The 26,406-nt window shown below is 43.4% G+C and overlaps 1 protein-coding gene and 1 pseudogene across 2 annotated transcripts in view; both read right to left on the minus strand.

Annotated features, from left to right (window-relative positions):
• Positions 1-7,610: 7,610 nt before the first annotated feature.
• Positions 7,611-9,017, minus strand: LOC116911547 (annotated as a pseudogene).
• Positions 9,018-13,803: 4,786 nt separating this feature from the next.
• Nucks1 (nuclear casein kinase and cyclin dependent kinase substrate 1) overlaps positions 13,804-26,406 on the minus strand; it is a 28,649-nt gene continuing 16,046 nt past the window's right edge. Inside the window, exons 5-7 of one of the 2 annotated variants that reach the window (XM_032914695.1) lie at positions 22,952-23,104; positions 19,875-20,021; positions 13,804-18,863 (exon numbers count right to left, since the gene is read on the minus strand). In XM_032914695.1, coding sequence (XP_032770586.1) covers positions 18,664-18,863; positions 19,875-20,021; positions 22,952-23,104 — 500 coding nt within the window. In that variant the 3' untranslated portion in view covers positions 13,804-18,663. Of the gene's footprint in view, positions 18,864-19,874; positions 20,025-22,951; positions 23,105-26,406 lie in introns of both variants that reach the window. The other variant, XM_032914693.1, reaches the window with a different exon arrangement.

Raw genomic sequence — 26,406 nt, forward strand, 5'->3', positions numbered from 1 at the left:
ACCTCCCAGTTCATTCTCTCCACTCCTCCCTCTCCACAGTGGTCCCCAAGGGTCACATCCTGCACTGTGCTGTAGGAGTAACCACGCTAGCAAAGCAGCAGCCCAGATGTTTCCTGTCCCCACACCTGTCCCCTCTGTCTCCTCGCCTATGGCCCCACAGAGACTGTTTTCTAAAACCACCTGCCAGGGAAGGCACTGACTAAGGAAAGCCTAGTAGCAGAGGATACCCTGCAGGCCTCTCCTGACACTCCAGCCAGTGTCACCCTGCTCCCCACTGAGTTTGTGTTGACCAGCCAAACTTAAAGTAGTCAGCTCCATGACCAGGAGCTGTCCACAGCAGTGGCAGGGGACAGCCACACTCCCAGGCAGTGAGTGACTAAAGGACTGAGAGTAAAAACCTTGACCTTTTCAGGGTCCCCCTCTAGCATATATAATCTCATCTTTCGCTTGGCTTCTCTGGAATTGCCCATCTCGGTTCTGCCCTGTGGCAGGTTTGGAAGCTTCTGTTGGCTGAAGGAAGCAGATGCTGCCCCAGGCTGGGCCGGGCTCCCTAGCAAGGGTAGGGAGGGTACGGGCAAGGGAAACAGCTTCTCTTCTTCCCCTCCCAGGATACTCATGAGGAGGGGGCATCGGGGACTTGGGTTTCTCAGCTCAGCCCTGAAACTATTTCCTTTCATTACAGAATTTGCCTGGGGAAATGGGAGAACTCTGAGGAGGAGAGAATATCATCGTTTACCTTTCTTTGTAGGGTTCAGAACACAGTCTCTCAAGAGGAAGGTCCCTGAGGCCTCGTTTGAGGGATTCTCTGGTCTCCTGTCTCTCGCCCTTTCTGCTGAGACAAGCTTCACACACCAGACTTTCTCCCCTCCCTCAAGGTGGGTCATAGACGCTGAGGCCCTTTCCCCGAAGCCTCTGAACTCTAAATTCCTCTTTCTGTATAAGAGTTGGCCATGAGGGGTTGGGATTTGGCTCAGTGGTAGGCGCTTGCCTAGCAAGCACAAGGCCCTGGGTTGGTCCCCAGCTCGGAAAAAAAAAAAAAAAAAAAAAAAAAAAAAAAAAAAAGAGTTGACCATGAAGGGAGTTTTTTCAAGATCTCTCTCTCTCTCTCTCTCTCTCTCTCTCTCTCTCTCTCTCTCTCTCTCTCTCTCTTCCTCTCTCTCTCTCTCTCTCTCCAGCAGAGTTCCACCCCACAATTTACAGCCTTGCCCAGTCCTCCTCAGTGTCACTCCGTCATGCCATTAGTATGGGTATGGTACTGTTCCTTCTTCAACTCCCCACAAACATGGAGAGTTTCCCCTGGGTCTTTGGGTCTTCAATCTGAAGGTTCGCATGTCACCTAAAGCTTTGATTATAAAAGTCTGTTTTCCTTCACTGAGGTGCCTTTTGTTTTAACGAAGGGTGAGGACAGGAGACTGAGAGTGCACTGTGTCAGGATGCAGACATGAGTGGGTCTCAATAGGATAAATGGCCTGGGTAGCTGGGTGGGCTGCAATGGCCAATATGGAAAGGGAAGGTCAAATGTTGGGGTTCTTCACATCAGTCCGCTCTACCCTTGACCCTTAGAAGAGGCCTCAGAAACAAAGGCATCAAATCAAGTCACTAGGAGGAAATCCCAGGAAACAATTAGGTTGATAGTTTTCAACTCAAGGCAGTTTGTCTCTTGGGGCACATTTGTATGTCTGGAGACATTTTTTTTTTATTATTATACCATGGTGAAGGGGTGTTGTTAGCATGTATTGAGTGAAGGTCAAACATGCTGCTAAAACATCCTTCAGCCCACAGAATTGGCCCCCAGCAGATAGTCAAGTTTGGGAAGCTCTGATCTAGATAAACCAATACTTCTGAGGTTTCAGTTCTGAATGTCTCTCTCTCTTTCCAAGAAGAGGAATGAGTCAGGCTAGATTTCTCAAGCATTTGGGAAGCTGAGGCAGGAAGGAGAATTAAGAGTTTGATATTTGGGGTTGGGGATTTACCCCAGTGGTAGAGCGCTTGCCTAGCAAGAACAAGGCCCTGGGTTCGGTCCCCAGCTCCGAAAAAAAAAAAAGAAAAGAAAAAAAAAAAAAGAGTTTGGTATTCTGCAAGCTCTACAGGAAGCCAGAGAGGTGTGTAAGATTGTACCGGTGGGCTATCTCATGTGTAGCCTGCTCCACAAGACTCAGGCAGACTCAGCCAGGGTCCAGCAGAAGAGAAGAGCTTCTGGGATTCTCATAGGAGCCATCTGCTCCTCCCACCCCCACCCCAGCACCCGAGAGTGAGGACCAGGTGCTCATAACAACGTGTTCCTTATCAGACTAGCTAGGGGATACTAGTTATCTGCCATGCCCACCTGCTTACCACCCATGGTCCCCAAACAGGAAGATCTTGACCTGCCAAGAGAAGACTGGGAGGCAGGCCTGGCTTGTACCCTTTCCTAGATTCTAGGACCTTCCAACAAAGGCCCCTCTCTGGATCACTCCACATGCATAAAGACACACAGAAGCACCTTGTTTACCAGGCGGTTCTCAGGATAAGAACAAACGGACAAACAGTACCGAAGGCAAGGCTTGCAGGGGGCCCACAGAGGGAAGGCACACTGAGCGGAAGGCTGTGTGAGTCCCAGCTGGCACTCCCTTTGCTTATTCACCTCGATGACGCCATCCTTCCACCCTTAGAGAAAACAGTCAGAGATAATTTCCCTGTGCAACAGGAATGGACGGCACGGTGGTTCAGCTGCTGCGCCTTCTGCTCAGGGTCATTATCCTCTCATGCTCCAGAGAAAAACCTTCTGCAGACCTTCGCAAGGTGTTTCACGCGTGTTCCTCACAGCAACAAAAACTGGGACCCACGAAGGCTAAGGATCTCACTGAGGCCCTAGCTGGTTAGTGGAGAAGCAAAATTCAAACCCAAGCCCTTAATTTTTCCTCTAGATGCTACTACAGCAACGTTCTTTTCCTTTAGCTCTCGGTCACCTGGCGCTTCTGCCAGAAGCTACTCTGTGACACATGCGAAGGGAACCAAATTGCAATCGATCCCAGTTGACTTTAGTCAATAAATATTTCCCCAGTGTTGGGGTATCAGGCTGGATGTGATGTGGGTGGGGAGCACGTTGTTTAACCTTTCCTAGATTCCAGTTTCTTCCTCTGTTAAGGACAGTCGTGTTACCTTGTTCCATGAAACTGTATGTGTGCTGTATGCCACTCCTGAATATGATCACCTAATAGTATCTGTTCAGTTGTCTTTCTAGACTGGGGAAAATAATCTAAGCAAGGCCCAACTCTGTAGGAAGTCTAACAGCAGGCGGGATTCTTGGTGAGTCAGTGCATATGTGCACGCACACAGAGGTTCAGGTGGGTGTCCCTGTGCACACACATATGGAACCCAGAGTAAGATATAGGATATAGGGTGTCTTATTTTTTTCTTTTTTTTTTTTTCGAAAAACAAGTTGTATAGCCCTGGCTGACCTGGAACTTGCTCCGTAGACCAGGCTGGCCTTGAACTCAGAGATCTGCCTGCCTCTGCCTTCTGAGCACTGGTGGTGCACCAGGTGACATCGAGTCTCTCCTGTTGCTCTCAGCTTTACTGCCATGAGATGGGGTTGCAGTGAACCAGAAGTTTACTCTTCGGTGAGGTTGGCCATCAGCAGTCGAGCTCACTGGATCCATCTGCCTCTGAGACCCAGTGCTGGGGCTAAAGGTATATTTGGTTTATTTTGTTTTTTCATTTTGTTTTATATACAGGCTCAAACTTAGGTCTTTGTGCTTGCAAAGCAAATGCTCCTACCTATGCAGCAATCTTCTCGGCCCCCTCTTTTAAGACTTATTTATTAAGACCTGGAGTCAGTTCTCTCCTTTTTTCTGTAGCTATCTTCAGACACACCAGAAGAGGACATCAGATCTCATTACAGATGGTTGTGAGCCACCATGTGGTTGCTGGGATTTGAACTCAGGACCTCTGGAAGAGCAGTCGGTGCTCCTAACCACTGAGCCATCTCTCCAGCCCCAGTCCTCTCCTGTTGCCTTATGAATTTCATGTGGAATTGAACTAGGTGGTCAGACCTGACAGCAAGCAGCTTTATCCACTGAGATAGCTTGCCAGCTGTTTTAGGTGTTTTGTTTTTTTCTTGTTTTGTTTTTGTTTTTTGCTTGCTGAGGACAAACTAAACAACAATCTTGCTGCTATTAGACTTCCCACAGATTCGGGCCTTGTTTGGATTATTCAGGAGTGGCCTACAGCGCACATACAGTTTCATGGAACAAGGTAACATGGCTGTCCTTAAAGACTCTCATTCTGTAGTCCAGGCTAACCTCACTGAAACACACTGCCCTCAAACTTATAGCTTCTGCCTCAGCCTCTGGGGTGGTGGGGTTACAATTACAAGCCAGCCACCGTGCCCACTTAGCAGACAGGATTCTTGAATCCCAGGGTAAAAGGTGTGTAGTGGGGCCACGGAGGAAAAATAGGTCACTTCTGTCCCTGGTGATGCCAACAGGGGGATGAAATATCCAGGAAAGAAGAAACTAATTCCTTCCAGGCCAGAGAGATGTCTCCATGGGTAAAGGCACTTGATGTGTGAGCCTGAAGACCTGAGGTCAATCCTCAGAACTCAGGGAAAATAGGAGGAGAGAGCCAACTCATAAAGCTGTCCTCTGGGCTCTACGTGTGTGTGTGCACATGCACGTGCACGAAGACAGACACAGACACACACAGACACAGACACACACAGACACAGACACACACAGACACACACACAGACACACACAGACACACACACAGACACACACACACACACACATACACACACACAGACACACACACACACACACACACACACACACACACACACACACACACACACACACACACACACACACACACACACACACACACAGACACACACACACAGACACACACACACACACACACACACACACACACACACACAGACACACACACACACACACACACACACACACACACACACACACACACACAGACACACACACATACACACACAGACACATACACACACAGACACACACACACACACACACACACACACACAGACTCACACAGACACACACACAGACACACAGACACACACACACACACAGACACACACACAGACACACACACACACACACACAGACTCACACAGACACACACACAGACTCACACAGACACACACATACACACACACACACACTATTTACCAGGAATGGTAAGCGAGGATGCAGTGGTAAGAGATTTCACTGGTGCTGTTAACCAAGCCATCAGCCTCGTGACAGTGACATCGTAACTGCCTGTGTCTGTAATCTCACTCTAAAGGCAGTGGGGGTGGGGAAGAGAAACCGGAGGAAGATAGGGGAGGAAGCAATGAAACTTAGTTCAGCTGATCCTTGGGTATATTGGAAGTGGCCATCAGAATCAACAGGAGGGCTTGTTTAACTTGAACTTCTAGGTCCTATGCCCAGTTTGGGTTTTAGCAGGTCAAGGTGGTACCGAGGACTTTACAGTTCAGACAAGTTCCCAGCAAAGACTGAGGCTACTAGCGTGTTTGGGCCGATATGTACTTTTTTTTTTTTGGAGAAGCCCTGAGCCAAATCCAACCCGAATAAAGTACTTTTATGGGCAGCCAGAGTATCAATTTGCAGAGTCCTTCCTTAAACCTGTACTCTCCAACTGCTGTGCTCTGCCTCTGGGGTTAGAAAAGGGAGATGAATATGCTTAAACTCCAAACTTCACCCCAAACTGGGCGTGGTGGCACATACCCCAAATTCTAGCACTGGGGAGGCTGAGGCAACTTGGGCTACTGTCTCAAAAACAAACAAGACATTAAAACCCGAGAATCAGTTCTACAAGAACTGGGCAGAGCTAAGCCTGGAGGAAGAACACTATTCCTAGTTTTCAGGGGTTTTCCCCCCCAGTACTTCTCTTAATGGGAACAAAAATACGGTTCTCACGACCTTAAACGCTGACACTTGTCCAAAATGTCTAGTGAGGGGAAGCATGTGTCATGCACATTAACGGAACTCAGTGATAGCAACTGAGCAGAGAAAACTGAAAATTTGACCAAAGCCAAAATGAACAGCCAGATAACACAAGAGGAACTTAGGACTCCTGGGAGTTTTCTATCTAAAAAACTGAAGCGATGCTTCCATGATAACAGGTTCCTGACCAACTGAGTATTTATACAGGCTGACCACTGCCCAACAGACATAAATCACACTCTTTACTATCTGTTGAAACTGGCTCTTTGTTCCCTGCAGATTGAAGAACTCGTGGGGGAGGAAGGCGTCCATCTTGTAGCTTGTTCCTGGGTTCAGCAGCCAAAATATCATTAGTTATAAAGGGGCTCATGATTAGGCCCTGGAAAAAAACATTTCTAGCGTGGCTTTAGCATTTGAGAGCATGGGACATCACATTTTATCAGCTAAGTGGTTCTGCTGGGGATGGTGAGTCTGCTTTTGTGCCTTCCTTTCTGCTTAAATTCCAAATGCAAAGCACACCAAAATAGGTTCGTTTCACGAACCAAAATATGCGGCATTTTTCTCCATTGCTGGGGATGGAAGCCATGACCCCATTCAACACAATGACCGCTAGGCTCTAGGCCCTAACCTTGAGCGAGTATTTCTCATCTGTTTTGCAGGCCCACATTAATATTTCTCTAATTTGAATATGTCACATAACTAGGAATACAGTTTGGAATCACTGGGAAAAAAAATTCCCTTTTCCTACAGGAAACTGAAAAGATGGACATCAATAATTCTGTGTACTGGGCTGCAGAGATGGCTCAGCGGTTAAGAGCACCCGACTGCTCTTCCAGAGGTCATGAGTTCAATTCCCAGCAACCACATGGTGGCTCACAACCATCTGTAATAGGATCTGATGCCCTCTTCTGGTGTGTCTGAAGACAGCGACAGTGTATTTATATAGAATAAATGAATGAACTCCACCTTGGTAGTACAGGTGACTTGGATGCTACTGTCACTGTCTTTCCCTGTAAAAACCACTTATTATTGTGGGCCCATTAAAGGTTACCTGTCTGTAAGTATACTTGACAATGCTAAAAGGCTTCGGTGTGGCCGGAATGGGGCTCTAGACTCCGGGGTACCTTGCCTGGAGATAACGTTGCTGCTTTTCTGTGAAGCGGGTGAGTCTGCTGTGCCAACAACAACACTGTGCAGACACAGCCTGCTTTCCAGCCTCCCTCGGACTGCGAGGTCCTTTGAAGTGGAAAAACGGTCCCAGGCCCGGTCCCATTTTTTTTTTTTTTTTTTTAGATTATTTGAAATACAACTTTATTCTGATTCTAAACGAAAAGAACGGGAATGGCGGTAACAAACAAGATTTTACCACTGAATATTGTGATGCGACTACAGCAGTCTTTGAAATTCAGGAAGGAAACGACTCTGTTCCAAACAACTAAATATGCAAGTCCAAAAAGAAAAAAAAAAATGAAGGTATGTTTAACTGCCACATTCACTCCGAAGCCCATTCGTCTCCTTCAGCCTCCCAATGAAGTACACGGTCTGCTTAGCTAAATAAGATGGCGCACGCGCTGCACCGCTGACGTCACAGGGCAGTTGCCTATAAAAACCAGACTTCTGACGCAGGGCTCCAGCTTCACTTTCTCACAGGCCATCATCCTCATACGGGAGAGCAGTCGTCTGAGACACCTCTAAATCATACTCGTACCGTGCTGCCAAAGCTGGGTCCACGACCACCTCAGGTGGGGCAAGAGCAGGCATGGCAACCCACTCCAAGTTAGGATCTCCAATGAGCTTTCTGGCAAGCCAGAGGGGAAAAAGGCTTTTCAAAGTTGTAGTTACTTTTGCCAGAAATGTCATAGCACTGAAGATTCTAATTTAGGTGGAAGACAATAGATTTTGCCTTCATTTTCCTGTCTTTAATATCCACTTTGTTGCCACACAATACAATGGGGGATGTTTTCACACATGCGTACCAGATCTCTATGCCAGTTAAGATACGTTCTTGTAAGTAACTCTTGATGTTACGTCAAACATAACAATGGCACACTGGGCTTGGATGTAGCAGCCATTGCGCAGGCCCCCCGAACTTCTCCTGGCCTGCTGTGTCCCACATGTTGAACTTGAAGGGCCTCTATTGGTATGGAAGATGAGGTTTGCACCTCCATGCCCAGGGTGGCTAGATTCTTCTTCTCAAACTTGCCCATCAAGTGGCACTTCATGAATGTCATCTTCCCCGTGCCGCTGTTGCCCACCAGGATGAGGTTGAACTGGACCTGCGGGTCTCCATCGTGGCGATCCTGCGCGAGAGAGCGGCTTCCAGAAGGGTCTCCGCGCCTGTCCAATTGAAGCTGCAGTCCCTTATAGCCTCATCGTAGAAGAGGGCAGGGGAGTTGAGGGGTGGAGAGGCTCGTGACTTGCTCAAGATCTTCCTGTAAATTGATCTTCTGACTTATCAAGATCAGCCCCAAGGCTTCTCTGAAGTCACTGGGTCAGGGTGGGACCATGTGTTGGGGTGTGGGAAATCAAACCTCTTGTGCTACACTGAGTACTCTGGGAGACTCCACTGCCCCCATACCTTCTCGTTTTCTGAGCTGCTCAGGTCAGTTTTCTGAGATAATATAATTGTCTCTATCGAGCTTTAGTTCTAAGCCATAAAATACTGGACACGTCAACGTTCAGGGACCTAAATGGCTTAGACTCATTCCTGTCAAGAACTCTGACGCACTGTTGTTGTTGTGTGTATGCAGTCGGTGTGTTAGAATACAGTTGCCGTAATTTCCGTCAATAAAAAGTGCCTGCCAATTTTGAGGAATGGGCCTTCTAGGAACTGTCGTTTCCACTGCATTGCTAGTGCGTCCCCACTCAGGCTGAATTTTCCCAGAGCAAATACCTACTTCAGACTGCTTAACAGTGTTGACTTCTAAAGCAGGCTGAGTAGACCGGAGGGCAAGTACATGTTATTGCTCCATGGGAGTGGGTGGGAAGGGAATCAAGGAATACTGGGTGCCAGAGATGACCTGCTTTGCCGATGGCCCAACACTGACCCATTGTGCAAGGTCTAGGACAATAACCCACATTCTTGAACTAGATACTGTCTATATCCTGCATACCTAAAGGCAGACCAGCATTCACAATAGAGCTTTGGAATCTAAGTTCTGCATTGTTCCAGGTTTACAAGGAAATGCTGTTTGTCTTGTATTCGGGCCAATTGTGTGGCTCTCTTCAGGACAGCTGGCTCCCTATCCACCTCCAGGGGACTGGCTCATATCTAAATAACGTATTTGTCTCAGAAAAATCTAAGCCTATGGAAAAGAACTGTTCGTTCACAACAAGGGAAGGAAAAAGAAATAGTGGCAAATTAGGCCAGATGTAGGAGGCAGAGATAAAACACGGAGCTTGTAGCTGGAATGAGCCATGTAGTAGATATGACGCAGTAGATATGACGTTAGAGTACCAATTCCCAGGTACCTAAACAGGATGTCAGGGCTGGGCCTGGTGGTGCACACTTCTGATCTCAGCACCCGGGAGGCAGATCTGAGGCCAGCCCAGTCTACAGAGTCCAAGGCCAACTAAGGCTACATAGTGAGATGTCTCAAAAAACAAAACAAACAGAATGTCAGCTGAAGCCTTGAAAATATTAAGTGTCTTACAAAAGAGCTTTGTTATGTCACCATTTTTAATTACTTTGGAGTAAAACCACAGATTTTTTTTTTTTGTGTGTGTGTTTCAGTTAAATTAGTGAGCTGCAGAGTTAGGAGCCACTGTCTGCATTTAGTAAAGACCAGTGTTTCAAAATCTACTTTTGGTTAGTTGTTACGCTAAACATATTAGGCTTTTTGTGGGTAAGAATCACCTCTCACTATGTATCTAGTCCTCTAGGAATTATTTTCTCCTAAAACTTAAACCATCCTTTTTCTTGGACCAATGACTTTACTTACCCGCCCTAGTCTTATGTAGAAAGGAACACATATAAACTACCTATTCCTGTCCAAGAAGAAAAAATACAACTAGACATACACAGAACACTCTACCCCAACCAACAAAGCCCTTCAGTGTGTGTGTGTGTGTGTGTATGAGAGTGTGTGTGTGTAAGAGAGTGTGTGTGTGTGAGTGTGTATGAGAGTATGAGAGTGTGAGAATGTGTGTGTGAGAGTGTATGTGTGAAAGAGACAGAGGAGGGGGGTGGAATATGAACACAGATGTTTCCAAAGCCCAAAGGCATTGGATCCCTTGGAGCAAGAGTTACCAACAGGCAGTTATGAGAGAACTTGGGTCCTCTATAAGAGCAACGTGTTTTTAATCATTGAGCCATTTCTCCAGCTCTTTTTTTTTTTTTTTTCTTTTTTGGAGCTGGGGACCGAACCCAGGGCCTTACTGAGCTAAATCCAACCCTAAAGTGTGTAGCCCAGGCTGGCCTCGAACTCGTGATCCTCCTGCCTCTGCCTCCTTCAGCAAATCCTACTAGCGTGCGCCACCACAACCGGCTTCTCCAGCTCTTAAAGAGCTGTCTTTCTTATGTTTGAACAGAAAAGGCATATATATGTGTACACACACACACACACACACACACACACACACACAGTTAAAACATTATCAAACACACATGTACACACACTTCCTTGCTCTGTTCCTTAGTAAATCATCACTGTGACCTGCTCAGAGCACTAAGTCAAGGCAAACAATCATTTCCAACATTTCGTTACCATGCTTAAAGTAACTATTTGCTTTACTAGGCTGGAAACTCTGGCTACACCCTCTGGCTCCCTGTCCCCAGAATTAGCACAGCTTGCATTCCACAATATTTGTCCAGGACTTCACTATCGAAACAGGGAGCACACCCCAGAGTACAGATTTCTCTTGGCAGTGGCCCAGACAGAGCATGTCAAAATGGGTAGCTGTCCACTGGGCTGAGAGAATGGAGGGAAAGAGAAACACGCCCTATCAAGAGTAAGGAGTGGCCAGCCACTCCACAGTCTAAAGAACAAGGCTCTGTATTTGCTGGGTGAATACTTGTCCGGACTAAAACCTTCAAAGTGAAGGGCAACTGCAAAAGTCAACACCTGTCTCCAAACAAGAGTTACCACTGAGTTTTGAAACCACAATGCCCATATTCATTTTAGGACGTTGTCTGCAACACTTCAGAATCCTAAGAGGGGAACGGTACGAGAGAACACGTGTAAGAATCAGGAGATCCGACTTCCCATTTAAAACCCAGATGATTACTGCTGCATGCTCCAGTGGACATACCAATCACAGTCGGTAACGCAGAAGTGACAGGCTGTGCCGAGGATGAGACACAGTATCTGAAAATGAGCAGAAGTCTGGCTGGTGAACACTGCCCTCTATTGGCAGAGGGTGACGGCTTAAAGTCAAGCTGATTGTTTTTAATACATATCCTATTTGAGACATATAGCTCTGGATGTCTAGGGACTTGTGTGTAAATTGGATTGGTCTCAAACCTAGAGGTCCACTTGCCTTTGCTTCTCATGTGCTGGTGTTAAAGGCAAGTGCCATTATGCCCGGCCCTTAATAACTATCTATAGACATAATCCTGCCCTCTCATTAAATCTTTAATATATATTTTTTGGACTGGTTCAAATGTCTGAGGTATATGGAAATGGCAGAGAACAGCAACAGAAGGGCTGAGGATGCAGTTTAAAGGTGGAGCTTTTACTTATGTGTAGGGCCCTAGGTTTAATTCATAGCACTGTGGGCAGAGTGTTGGTAGGGGGTTGAGGGGGGAAGGCAGGGAAGTTTGAGCGTTTCTAATGATGGTAGGACACACCCATATGTCCCCTGTACACAAAGCCTCACACCGTCTTCTGATTATAGCTACAGATGGTTATTGATGAGCCAGGCGTAATGGCACAGCATCTGAAAAATGATCCAGAAGGCAGGCATGCCGCTCGCTTAGTGTTGGCAAACACTGCCCTCTGTTGGCAGAGGATGACTGCTGTGAAGTCAAGCTGTTTCTTAGAGACAGTCTTATTGTGTAGCTCTGGATGTCTAGGAACCTGACCTCAGCAGGCACAAGGCATGAATATGGTGCACAGACATACATGCAAGCATGCATACTCATAAGGCACAATAGATAAATCTTGAAAAAATTTCTACCGAAACCAACTTTAAACTGGTGCATATGGGCTGGGGAGATGGCTCAGCGGTTAAGAACACTGACTGCGCTTCCAGAGGTCCTGAGTTCAAATCCCAGCAACCACATGGTGGCTCACAACCATCTGTAATGAGATCCGATGCCCTCTTCTGGTGTGTCTGAAGACAGCTACAGTGCACTTATATATAATAAATAAGTAAATTGTTAAAAAGATAAAAATAAACTGGTGCTACAACTCCATTAAGAATACAAAGTTTAGGGGCTGGAGAGATGGCTCTGTTAAAACACAGTGACTGTTCTTCCAGAGGTCATGAGTTCAATTGTTAAAAGATAAAAACCACATGGTGGTTCACAACCATCTGTAAAGAGATCTGATGCCTCTTCTGGTGTATCTGAAGAACAGCTACAGTGTACCTTATATATAATAAATAAATAAATCGAAAAAAAAAAAAAAAAAAAAAAAAAAAAAAAAAGAATACAAAGTTTAGGGGCTGGGATTTAGCTCAGCGGTAGGCGCTTAAGGGGAAGCACAAGGCCCTGGGTTGGTCCCAGCTCAAAAAAAAGAACCAAAAAAAAAAAAAAAAAAAAAAAAGAATACAAAGTTTAGGGGTTGGGGTTTGGCTCAGTGGTAGGCGCTTGCCTAGAAAGTGCAAGGCCCTGGGTTCCGGGTCCCCAGCTCAAAAAAAAAAAAAAAAAAAAAAAAAAATACAAAGGTGGGGGGTGGGGGATTTAGCCCCGAGGTAAAGGGTTTGCCTAGCAACCCCAGGCCCCCAGCTCCAAGGAGAAAAAAAAAAAAAAAAAAAAAAGAATACAAAGTTTGCTGGGTGTGATGGTGCCTACCTTTCATCCCAGACTTATGAGGCAACTTTGATTGAGGGCAGCCTGCAAGTTTGAGAGTTCCAGCCAGGGCTGCCCAGAGAAACCTGGTCTTAAAAACAAAACAAAACAAAAATCCAACAGCAGAATACAAAGTTTGAGAGGCATGGTGGTATATACCTTTTAATCCAAGTACTCAGGAAGTAGAGGCAGTGGATCTTTGTAAGTTCAAGGCCAGCCTGGCTTAAATAGTGATTTTCAGGACAACAGGTGCTATGTAGAGATCCTGTCTTAAAACAAACCAAGCAAACAAAAAACCTTAATGGCCACAGATGATAACAGTGTTACAGCAAATATTTGGCTATTTTGGCAATCAAGGAAGAGAAAACGTTGGCGGGGGTGGGGGGTGGGGGGTGGTGGTGGTGTTGTTCCTAAACAGCTAGTCTCAGTTAAGTCCCAAAGAGGGATCATCCACCACATTCCCAATCTAAGAATAACATACCACAGAAAGGACTGGTTCTTTACCCTTGGGAAGGGTACTTTTCCTTCAGAAAGTGATTCTGGCTTCAGTAGGGGTCTGGTACTGAGACTGTTACAAGGTTAGTGTAGTTTCAGCAAGTACTTGACACTATGTGTCCTGTAAGCGTAAAAAGCACTTTCCTTATACAACTGGCTGTTCAACTTCAACTGCCCTTCTCACTTTCCAGCTCTGCAGATGAGAAAAACTGCAGAGAGCTCACACACTCAATCCCACTTCATCCATCAAAAACTTTAGTCAACCTATTGTCCCGATTCAGTGTTCCTTTTCCAACTGGTGGAGTCAGACAGTGATGGGCTGAGGTAGCCGCTGCACATTGGTCAGTGGATTTGCTCTGAACACCCCAAGAAGCACACAAAGCACACATCTGGGTTACAAAAGCCCTTTTATAAAGCCATTTTTAAACAAAACAAACCAAAAGGTTTACAAAAGAAAAGGATACAGAAAAAGAGTAACTTGCTTCATATGTCCCCAAGAGGAAAAAAAGGGGGGGACAATACCAACATGCTCAACAAAAAGGGGTTCTTTTCCTTATTTCTTAGTACAAAATACAAGCAAAGGACACGCATACTTAAAACAGAGTTCAGGAGCCGACAGCAGTCCTGGAAATCCTTCAGTCGGAGCAAGGCAGGAGTTTGTTGTTTATGCAAATGTGTTCAGACCGGGATAGGTAAATGTACGAAATGAAGCATCACGTCAGACCGTCACATGAGTCCACCAATGCATGTTGCATCTATAAATCATGAACATGGTCAACAAAACCATGTCCAACTCGGTTTCATTTAAATTAAAGAAAAAAAAAAAAACCTTAAAGTGGTTACATTCCAACTTTAGCTTCCTTAGTACCAGGCTGCAGATTTCAGCACTGCTAAGGTATTGCAAGAACGCCCAGCACTCTGCTGTTTAATCATGTATCAAGCCACACTGCAGTATGACGAAAACAATGCCAGGTTCTCAGCCCATGGCCTCAGACAGGCTAGCTTTCTTACTCTTTCTGCTCAGAACATGAAAGATTAAAGACTAAAACCGAGGAACCCTAGGAGTCTTTAGAACTGGCGAATTAAATCTAAAAGATGAATCAAGGCAAACTGATCGTGGCGGCTGAGCAACCTGGTGACGTCTTAAGCCTTGCAGGAATGAAGCATGTAAGGTTTGCTGCAATATGTTCATGGTACACGGACTATGTAGAGCTTTTGTTTACAAATCTTGTAACAAATACTTCCAGAGAAGGGGGAAAAAAATCACTAACTTCTAGAAGACAACGGTTGAATTGCCAGACATTTACAAACACGCACTCACACATACCCACATCACACTTCAGGGTTTTATACATGTTATTTTTAGGGCATAACTGAGTACTATACTTCCCCAACCCTCCATAAAAAGCAAAACCAAAAACAACCAAGAAAAAAAAAAAAAAAAAAAAAAAAAAAAAGCCCCCCAAAACTAGGGGAAAAAAATGACCCCCAAATCAATTCATCCTCCCCATAATCTAGAAAAACCCCTCACCCAATATACAAAGTGTCTGCACAACTGTGATGCCCTACAGTCACAGAGCATGCTCAGATGTCGCCAGTTCATTCTTCATTGGCATGGCAACAGGCAGGCATATGGGACCCTCCTAGTGTTTAGTACAATCACACTACTGTGAATTAGGCTTTGAACAAAAGTATAACCTATGGATTTGATATTCAGAATCATGTATTTTCTAAGACAAAAGGGAAAGGAGGTTCAAATAGCAACGTGGCTATTGACAGCTTGGCATCACAATGCTCAAAAAAACAAAAACCCCACAATCCCCATCTTCAAGTAACTCAGCAGCTTCCTCCAGAGAGAAAATAACAATATTCTACCCTCAAGAGCAACCAGTGGCTTTAACTTTCCCTCCCCTTTGGCAAGAAGCGTGTACTGTGTTTCTGACCTCCATCCCCACACCATGAAGTACCTAGCCTGCGCCTCTTCCTACCCAGTCACAGGTGGCAATGCTCTGGTGTGGCTTCTGGTGCTAGCAGTAGAGAACTGTCCAAACAGGCACTGATTCCACAGCAGCAAGCTTTCTGCTGCTTCTATTCTCGTCTGCTCTGGCAGGGGCCCCTAAACCTGAGTTTTGTTTACACTACTTCCCTTTCCAACCTGCCACCTACATGTTTGTGGACATAAAAATAAACAAAGCCCATTTTGAAGTGTCACCTGTCATGGTGGCATTAATCCTAGCAGTGTGAGGGGGAGGGGGAGGAGGACTCCCAGCCGGACTACAAACTAAAACCAGAACTCAAGATCAATTGACCATTAATCAAAGTCCTTCTAGATTATAACCTCAAATTCCACTGATTTTTATATGGAAGAAAATGCTATCTGAACTAGTACCATATATAAGCATTGAAGACAGAAGAAAAATCAGTTATTTTGAAAAAACAAAACAATGAGTTTAAGATCAGCCACGTAGCAAGTTTGAGGCCAGCCTGGGGTACACAAAATACTGGGGTTTTGGTAAGATGTTTGTGGGGGATTTTCTCACTACTCTAGAAAAGAAAAAAAGTTCATCCTACCATTAGTTTTCCTTTCTAAGGTTACTATGGAGAGGGAGGTACTGAAAGCAGGTAAGTGATTCAGCAGATATTTAAAATACACCCTTTGGGCCCTCTCTCCCAAATCCCATCAGTGGTGGATGGCTAAAAGCAGCAGTAAATTGCCACTGGGTAACACAGAGGCTACCATTTCTGGCAGGAGGAGACAAAGGCTTTAACCAGAGTCTGGAGAACGAGAATGTAGTGTTAGCTGAGCCACTGCATCTATTAAAGAGGTAAACCTAGCTGAGCTTCCGTAACAGACAAGACCTTCAAACAAACATCCCGTTCCTGAGCACTGCAAACTAAGACAGTGAATACATTGCCACTTCACTATAGGCACAGTAGAGAAAAAAAGACGAAAGAAAGAGGACGGAGAGTAAGCCATGGAGGTGTCAAGGGCCAGTCATTATGAACACACGGACATATCCTCGTGTCGTTACTACACCTAACTGCTGAGCACCTGTTTCCAGTTGAGCACGTTAAGTCTTCCTTATTTGCATGCATGATTTGAAGGGAAGACCAGAGTGTTATAAACCACTAAAAAAAAGTGAAAACAAAGGTCACTTAGAGCCTGTGTGCTCACTTGAGACACCATTAACCCAACCGACCTGTAATTAGAAAATATATCTTCAATCTAATGAATTGGTTTTAAGAGGGATTCTAAACAAGAAGTCCAATCGACACACCTTTTACACAAGTAACCTAGAAGATAGTATTATTTCTCAATTATAGGTAGATAAAAATCAGAGATGTTAATGCAGATTATTAAAGACACTTAAAAAAATTGAGGCTTAAGTTGAAAGAGACCCTACCCACAAATTTTCATAAAACATAACCTAAGAAAAGCCCAAATGTCACTAGGAATGTAGACTGAATTATAAACCTCTAAAAGGGAGATGCCTGGTGGAGATGGTGAGTCTCTTCTTTAAGGACGGGTTCCTGAGCAAGCCCACCACAGCAAACAGAAGAATCTGTAATACCCACTACACAGCTCACAACTATATATATAACCCATTACAGAATACAATAATCCAACTGCTTGTGTTCAAGTTTCTATTTTTGGCCATGTTAATACTCATTTATTAGCAGGATTAGGGTTAAAATAACTGCCACTAGGTGTTTTATTTATTTATTCATTTATTTATTTTAAAGCAGATCTAAGAATGTTCTTTAAAGTGTCTTAAAAACCAGAGTAAAAATATTTCTTAAATAACCCTTTGTCCTACGAACACCTATTAAGAAAATGACATTGTCTGAGACAAACAGGTCACTTAAAAAACACAAAAGCAGAATACTGAGGAAGCAAATTTAGCTCAAGTGCAGAAAAATATACAGAAATTACTCCACCAAATCTTTAATTTAGTAGCATTAGGAGCCCTAATCTCTGCGTCTATTGGCGAACGGGGCCTGAATGTGGAGGAGCAAAGCTCTGATCTGTCCTTGCCGCTCTGCTAAGGTTCTAGAGTGTTATCAATGGCACATAGGTGCCCTACAACAGCTCACTCATCCCGCTGAGGCTCAGGCTCTTGTTTTAAAAAGAAACATGAATGGAAAGGAGGGGTCAGATGGACTAAGAAGCAAACGACTCCAGAGAATGGAAGCAGCAGCAGAAGTTGTGAGATTATTATCCTGTTACTATGAAGGAAAGATTTAAACATCAAAAGGAAAAAAGCTGTTTCTATCTCCAAATAAAAACAGCATGGTTCATGGGCCCTTATTTCAATTATTTGTATTCATAAAGGATAAACCTCAATCCTTTATATCCAAGCTTCACACTAACTCAAACTTTATTCGCTTAAAACTTTGATATCGTCAAGTCTATGAAGAAATAAATGCACTGGGAGGTGTAGACTCATCTTGTCATTGAAATTCAAAGAAATCTTTTTAATTTTTGACCATTGGTAAAACTTTACCAGAAAACAGGATGTACTTTAAAAACTTGAATCAATGAAAACATGAATGAAATATGAAATTAAGACTCATTCTGGTGGCCCAGTAAGAAAAGACAGAAGCCCATTATCAAGACAGAACCGGTGGACCGGTCTCTGAGAACGGCGAGTACTGAGTTCCAGGACGGCCTCCCTCCACACCCGGGAGTAACTGCGTACTGAGTTAGCAACCCAGAATTCATGTTCGCCTCCCAACTGCCTCACCGGACAAATTTAGAGTCATGATTCTTTTTGACATTTACAGTTTAGACATATAAGCTCATGTTAAATGACAACTGGTCTGTCAAAAGTACAGGAGAAGAAAAAGCAACTGTTTAATTAAAACCTTTCTAGATTTTTGTTTTTGATTATTGTTCAAGTTGCTAGCAAAAAGCAGCTTCCATAGCGCCCACCTCAAATCTTACTGCTGTGCGGCCGTGGCATTCCTCCCTGCTATTAACACATGAAATGGTCAATCCAGTGATTGATTGACATGGCTTTCGTGGGGGTGGGGGGAGACTAGCAGAGAAAAGACTGAGACAAAATGGCAACTTAAACACATCAGCATACAATGGTTTTGAGAAAGATAGATGGTAGAGAGAAAAACATTATTCTAGACAAATGAAATAGCACTGAAAGCCCATGAGTCAAGCCACAGCCCAAACCGTGTCCTACATAGGTTTCCTTTTTTGTTTTGTTTTTTAATAAAACCTCTCCCCAAATATCACTTTTAATCTTCTCCAGATGCCGCTTCATCTTCAGATCCTTCATCTCCAGACTTCTCGAGTGGGGGGCTTGCAGATGTCTTCTTTTCTGGAGGGCTTTCTGCTTCCTCGTCCTCTTCTTTGGGAGAAGGAGTTTTTTCCTTTGATGTCTTTGAAGCCGTGGGGCGACCCACTTTCCCCTTGCCTTTCACTGGACTTGGTGTCACTGAAACATGGAAAGTAACAATTTGGGGAACAGAAAAAAAAATGCCTTAAAAAAAAAATCAGCTACAAAATTAAAAGTCTTTACTCCTAACGAGGATAATGTAATAGTCTGAGCAGAAACTAGGGCTATCAAACTAGTTTTGGAGCTCCATCACCCTCTAAAGTATGGAGGGATGAGTAAGATCTCATAAGAAGAAACATATTAATTATATTTGCTAGAATAAAACGCTAGGCAAATCCAGATTTCTGACTTAACAAACTAGCTCCAACCAGGAAAATACCTGGCAAAAGCTTTGAGGACCTGGAAGATAAAACTTTACTCCCAAGGTTGGTTTTGTCCACATCAGTATCCTTTTATCCTGACAGAACAGAGGATGAGAACAGAGAGCAGAGCCTTCCCCAGCTGTTAGGACTACTGATCCCAGAGCAGCCAATGCTTCCTGCACAGAATAAGAACCACTGCTCTGAAATGACTATTCCTACATATAGTCCAAGCCACAAATTCTTTGCATTTAAAAAAAGAAAAAGTAACATTTTTATTTTATATACAATGGTGTTTGCCTGCATTCCTGTTTTGTGTGAGGGTGTCAGAACTGGAATTACAGACAATTATGAGCGGCCACGTAGATGCTAGCAATTGAACCCAAGTCACCTGGAAGAGCAGCCAATGCTCTTAACCACTGAGCTATCCTATCCCTTCAGCCCATTTGCTTTTTTTTTTCAAGATTGTATTATTTTAATTATATGCATATGTGTGTGCCTGTGCATGCAGTAGGTGCCTAAGTCAGCTGGAGTCACAGCTGACTGTGGATCTGATCTTGGGTCCTCTGGGAGCTCTCAATCACTGAGCCCTCCAGTCCTCACTCCAGCCCTCCCCAGTCTTGAAGGGACCAAAAGCACATGTATAGGACGGAACCCCTTTGGATTTCTTGTATTTCTACCAAATACAAGGCCGATGCTGAGGCAACAGTTTAGTTCTTGAAAAATATGATTTTCCTCTCACAGGCCTCACCTGTAGCCTTTAGTCTGGGTTTGGGCATTTTCTTTTCTTTCCTCTCAGGTTTGGACTTCTTAACCATCTTTTTGTTTTTCTTTTTTGAACTGCCATAATCACTATCATCGTCGTCCTCCATTAGGAAATCTTCGTCGCTGCCAGAATCTTCTGAGAGGAAAGAAGAATTTCAACGTCCAACTTAAATGTACAAATCCTTCCAAGTGAACAAAGGGAAAGAGAGCTGAGAATGCTGGAGGAGCTAAGCACTACTGCGTCAGTAAGGAGCAGCGCACCACGGCTGGCGCTGCCCCTGCCCACTGCAGGATGGGCACAGTATGGACCTTACATATGCTACATGACTGACTTATTCTAACTACTCTGTTTTTAAACTCATGAACAACTCTTTTGAAGAACTTGTGGAAAATGGAATGTATAAGACACAAGGTCTGGTCCCAGCATCCAAGAGGCTGAAGTCAGGGGACGGCAAATTTGAACCCAGCTCTAGCCACTCAGTGAGAACCAACAAGGTTGGGGGATGAACAGTTAAGAGGTACAGCACTTGCCTATACTCACTGTGAAGGGCCCTATATTTTGAACCCTAGGACTAAAATATACAAGCCTGGAACCCTTAAATACCAAGTAACTCATGTATACTGTCCAAGCTAACCTGAACTGATCTGGTGGTTTTTTAATACCAATTGTGAACGACGAAACAAGAACACTCTATATAAAGCAGGACTCGTCATAATCTGCACAACCCGTGTGTGGGGTGGTGGGGGGAACCTAAACTATGTAACTTTTTGGCAAGTTGAAGTGGTCTATAATTCTCTGCCACACCAAGATGCAAACTGTAAACACAGAACCCATTATTAATTCATTCAGTGTTAAAACACAAATGTCTTAGAATTGAAACTATGGTAAAAAATGGAAAACCTAGGTGGATAAACATTTAAGGCATCAGATGAAGTTTTGAATAATGATAATGAAGAACTCAGCCATAGTCTAAGGAACAACCCAAACTGAATAGCAACATGACCCTAACTCAGATTACCTACTACTCTCAATTCACCTCTCGGTAAAGGGAAGACCTCAGTGGCCCTACAGGGTTGAATATATAATCTGTATGCATAAAGCCCAATGTTAAACTAGAGCATTTTCAAGGGTTTCTTTAAGCTTAAAAAGGAGAATTGTTATTCTGAATTTCTCTGAAAGGAGTATTGGCTCTTAGCCTGCTTAACCATCATGGAAAGTAAAACTTATCACAGAGTGTGTCCAGTTATTAGCCTTCAATGACTTCATTCCTCTTGTGTGGTAGAGAGAGAGCTACAGATTTAAAGAAAGATAGTTTGGATGTTAATATAGTATTAAAGAGGAGAAAGTCAACCTCTGTGAGTTTTATTCCTAGAAAGTGTGGATATAGACGGTGATGTTAGGACAGTGGTTTTCAATAATGCTGTGAACCTTTAATACAATTCCTCATATTGTCGTGATGCCCATCATAAAATTATTTGGTTGCACTCTATAACTCAGTCTGGAAGTTCCTCAGAAAATTGGATATTCCACTACCTGAAGACCCAGCTATACCTCTCCTGTGCATATTCTGAAAAGATGTTCCAACATACAACAAAGACACATGCTCCACTATGTTCATAGCAGCCTTGTATATAATAGCCAGAAGCTGGAAAGAACCCAGATGCCCTTCAACAGAGGAATGGATACAGAAAATGTGGTACATCTACACAATGGAATATTACTCAGCTATCAAAAACAATGACTTTATGAAATTCATAGGCAAATGGATTGAACTAGAAAATATCATCCTGAGTGAGGTAACCCAATCACAGAAAAACACACATGGTATGCACTCACTGGTAAGTGGATATTAGCCCAAAAGCTTGAATTACCCAAGATGCAATCCACAGACCACATGAAGCTGAAGAAGGATGATTAAAGCGGGGATGTTTCACTCCTTCTTAAAAGGGGGAACAAAAAAAAAATATTCACAGGAGGGGATATAGAGGCAAAGTTTGGAGCAGAGCCTGAAGGAATGGCCATTCAGAGCCTGCCCCAAATGGGTATGCAGCCCATATATATACAGCTACCAAAACTAGACAATACTGATGAAGCTCAGAAGTGCATGCTGACAGGAACCACATATAGCTGTCTCCTGAGAGACACAGCCAGAACATGTCAAATACAGAGGCAAATGCTAGCACCGAACCACTGAACTAAGAACGGGACCCCCGTTGGAGGAATTAGAGAAAGGATTGAAAGAACTGAAGGGGCTTGGAACACCATAAGAACAATACCAACCAACCAGAGCTCCCAAGGACAAAACCACTACCCAAAGAGTACACATGGACAGACCCATGGCTCCAGCTGCACATGTAGCAGAGGATAGCCTTGTTGGGAACCAATGGAAGGAGAAGCCCTTGCTCCTGCAAAAGGCTGGACCCCCCCCACCAATGGAGGTGGGGGGGGAATGTCTGGAGTGGGAGTGGGGGGGTGGGCGGGGAAGGGGCTTATGTCGGGAAAGGGAATAACATTTTGAAATGTAAATAAAAAATATCCAATAAAAGAAAATATAAAAAAAAGAAAAAAATGGAAAACCATAAAATTCTCTGATTATGTAAAAAATAAATATCAATGTACAGTCATTTCCTTTTATAAATTCAGGATTTACTAGATCTATCTATTGCCAAATTCTACTAATCTGAAAAAAAAAAAAAAAAAAAAAAAAAGCTTTTCTTTTTCACTTATATAAGTATACATGCATCCCCTGGAGGAGCAGCTGAGTCATCTCCCTATCCCCATAGTTTTAGCTTTTTCATTTCGTTTTGTTTCAAGACAGGCATGTGCCACTACACCCAGATGCACAGTTTTATTTTTTAACAAGTAGCATCTACTTAATGTAAGGAACTGGATACAAACATTTACCTAAAAAAATACCAAACTAAAACCAGGGGCAGTGCTGCAGGTTCATCGGTAGGTACAGTTCCAGGCCGTCCTAGCTACACAGTAAGTTGAGGGCAGTATGGGCTACAGGAGAGCCCGTCTAAACCAACCAATAGCGGACAGTAGGCAACTTCACGTACTCTCCTGGAATGGCGCCTCATCATCTTCTTCCGGCTCCTCCTCGCTGCCCACATCTTCCAAGAGCATCTCTCTCTGCTTAGAAGCTGCTTTCGATGCTGCCTGCCGCTGCTGGCGTACATTTTTATGGTCATCTTTTTCATCTTCACTGTCTTCTGCAATATAAAAGGTACTGTGACACAACAATCAAAGAATTTTGCTCTGCAGATACAGAATATAAGAGAATTTCAAAAAGGAATGAAATCTACCATTAAAAAAATCCACTTAGAGAATGAAGAATTTAAGACCTATTTGTACTTCAGAGACTGACTTAAAAAAAAGAATATTGAAACTATAGAGCTAATGTTAAAAAATCAACTTAAAAATAAATGTTTTTTTTTTTTTTGGTTCTTTTTTTCGGAGCTGGGGACCGAACCCAGGGCCTTGCGCTTCCTAGGCAAGCGCTCTACCACTGAGCTAAATCCCCAACCCCAAAAATAAATGTTAATCGTGATATATAAAGACCTGAGTGTGCCTGTGCCATCATGCCTGGGCTAGGCATGTACTTAAAAAAATCATCAACACAGTTCCTCTAACACTTTAAATTTATAACTGTTTAATCCCAAAATTATCAATTACATGGAATCTGTGTTTACAGATTTTTGAAGCTAAAGTCAAAAAGCTACTTTAAAAGAGAAGGCTGGACTGGAGAGATGGCTCAATGGTTAAGAGCGCTGACTGCTCTTTCAGAGGTCCTGAGTTCATTTCCCAGCAACCACATGGTGGCTCACAACCATCTGTAATAGGATCTGATTCCCTCTTCTGGTGTGTCTGAAGACAGCGACAGTGTATTCATATACATTAAATAAATAAATCTTCTTTTAAAAAAAAAAAGCTCTATCCAAAATATAAAACACAAAAACAACACTAAACTACTAATCCTTACAACTGGGTGATCTCTTCAACTTAGAAACAGGCAAAGGGAAATCTTTAACACATTAGACGGGACAGCTAAAGCTGTGTGGACAAGCGTGTAAAAATTACTCATATACCGCAATGAGTTAACTCATGCTTCATCAATAATATTTAGTAAGGCAGGCTGCTAACCTACTAGTTCTGGACTAAACTTCATTCATTCACTCACTCATTTATTCATTTGGGGTTTTTTCAAGACAGGGTTTCTCTTTGTAGCTCTCTGGCTGTCCTCAAACTCACAGAGATCAACCTGCCTCTGTTTCTGGAGCTCTGGGATCAAAGGTGCATGCCACCATGGCCAGGCAGCTAAGCTTATCTTACTAGTCTCTACTTAACAGCTCTGTCCGAAACTTTTAGACTTTCCTACTCTATTAAGGTTTAGCTATCAGTTTTTCTCCTTAAAAAACCAGGGTGCTGAAGAGCTGGCTATTCAAGTTACGGTATGTTGCTCTTAAAGAGGACCGAGGTTCAGTTCTCACCACCCACTTGATGGCTCATAACCACCTCTCTGTGAACCCAAGGCATGTACAGATTACATAAACATGCATGCAGGAAGAACACTCACACATATTAAAAAATAAAGACATAGTACCTTTTATTTATTCATTCTATGAAAAACACATACAATGCATCTGATCATACCTATCTTCCACCACTCTACTCCAACTCCATAAAGTCGAGAGTAACTCCCAACATGCACCCATTCTAATTTTGTGTGTGTGTGTGTGTGTGTGTGTGTGTGTGTGTGTGTGTTTGTGTTTAAATAAGCCCGTTAAGTCCAATTAGTGTTGTCAATATGTGAATGGGTATGAGGCCTTCCACCAGTGGGCACTTTCTGGCAGCTGCTGACTGTCAGAGAGTGCCTAAGCGGTGGTTGAGCTTTGTGAGGCTCTCCCCTGCATGGTCAATGTTTAACCATTTCTAGTACCAAGAATCTCATCTAGAGACAATTACAGAATAAAGCTGACTAATGCAAACCCTAAACGGAATCAACTTGGGAGGAATTGTGCTTAATACAAGTACAGCACACTCAAAAACTCAATAAAGCTAAGAAATTCAAGCTAGTGTTCACAAGGCAAATGAATGTCAAAAGCATAATACATTATCTTTGGGTACAACCTAAGTAGTAAGGAAGGCAAAACACCTCAGCCGAGAAAACTGAGCTAGCAGAATGTTGTTTATCTTTTGTATTTTTGTTGAAGAGCAGTCAAGAAAAAGGACATCCAGGAAGACAAAGGAGAAGCATACTGGTCAAAATTAAAGTATCAACTCTCAATCCTCAGAGTTAAACACCAACAGTAGGACTGACCAGGCTTTCCTCAAACGCAGAGAGCTACCTGATGAGTTATTTTTATTTCAATTATGTACACATGTGATTTTGTGCATGTGAACACAACTGGTTGAGGAGGCCTGAGACATCTCATTTCCTCAGAGGTGGAGTTACAGAAAATTGTAAGCCACCAGATGTGGGAGAACCTTGGTCAGTTTGTACTTTGCAGCAATCTAGAATGCTGACATTTTAGGCATATTCCACCATATCTGATTCACATTAATTCTTTTAACTTTTTATACATTTTTCCATATGGCTATTGTTTTTAGTTTGCTATAATTTCTTTATTCATATACAAGTTGAGCATCAGCTGGGCATGGTGGCATACACCTTTAATCCTAGCACTCAAAAGCAGATGTGGGTTGAGTTGAAGGCTAGCCTGGTCTATACAATGAATTCCACGGCAGCCAGGGTCATGTATATAGGGAGATGCTATCTCAAACAACAAAAGAAAATATTTTTTTTGCCTTTATTTAAAAAAAAAAAAAAAAAAGTACATTGGTGTTTTGTCTGCATGTATGTTCACGTGAGGGTGTAGAGTGCCCTGGAATTGGAGTTATGGACAGTAGTGAGCCAACGTGTAGGAACTGGAAAATGAATTTGGGTTCCCTAGAAAAGCAGCTAGTGCTCTTAACCACTAAGCCATTTCCCTGCCCCCCCCCATAAAAAGGTTTTTAATCTCAATTTTGCATGAAAATAACCTATACTTAAAACAAACAAACAAACAAACAAACAAACAAACAAACAAAAAAACCCCAAAACAACCCAAACCAAAATCATCAATCAGGATGGAGAATAAATTTTTACCTTTGTGAAAATAGAAATGTTTTTTATAAATCCAGTATTTGGAAGAATCTGACATATAAAACTGCTTGTTAATAAATGATTAACTATTTCTTGTAGAGAAAAACTCTGTGTACTGTCCGGATGCAACACCTGTCAATTAAAGCTGATTGGCCTGTCGTGAGGCAGTAAATAGAAGGTGGAACAACCAACAGGAGAAGGATTGTAGGACAGAGCCAGGTGTGGGAGAACTGGCCTCTGGAAAACCCTAGGGAGCAGAAGCTGGGCGCCTGAGGAAAGGTAGCCCACCACATGGCAGAACTTAGAATAGATGGGTTATGAGACAGTCAAAAACACAAGCCAAAGCTTACGGCCGAAATGTTTGTAAAT

This window comes from Rattus rattus, chromosome 10 (genome assembly GCF_011064425.1).
Source record: "Rattus rattus isolate New Zealand chromosome 10, Rrattus_CSIRO_v1, whole genome shotgun sequence".
Lineage (NCBI taxonomy): Eukaryota > Metazoa > Chordata > Mammalia > Rodentia > Muridae > Rattus > Rattus rattus.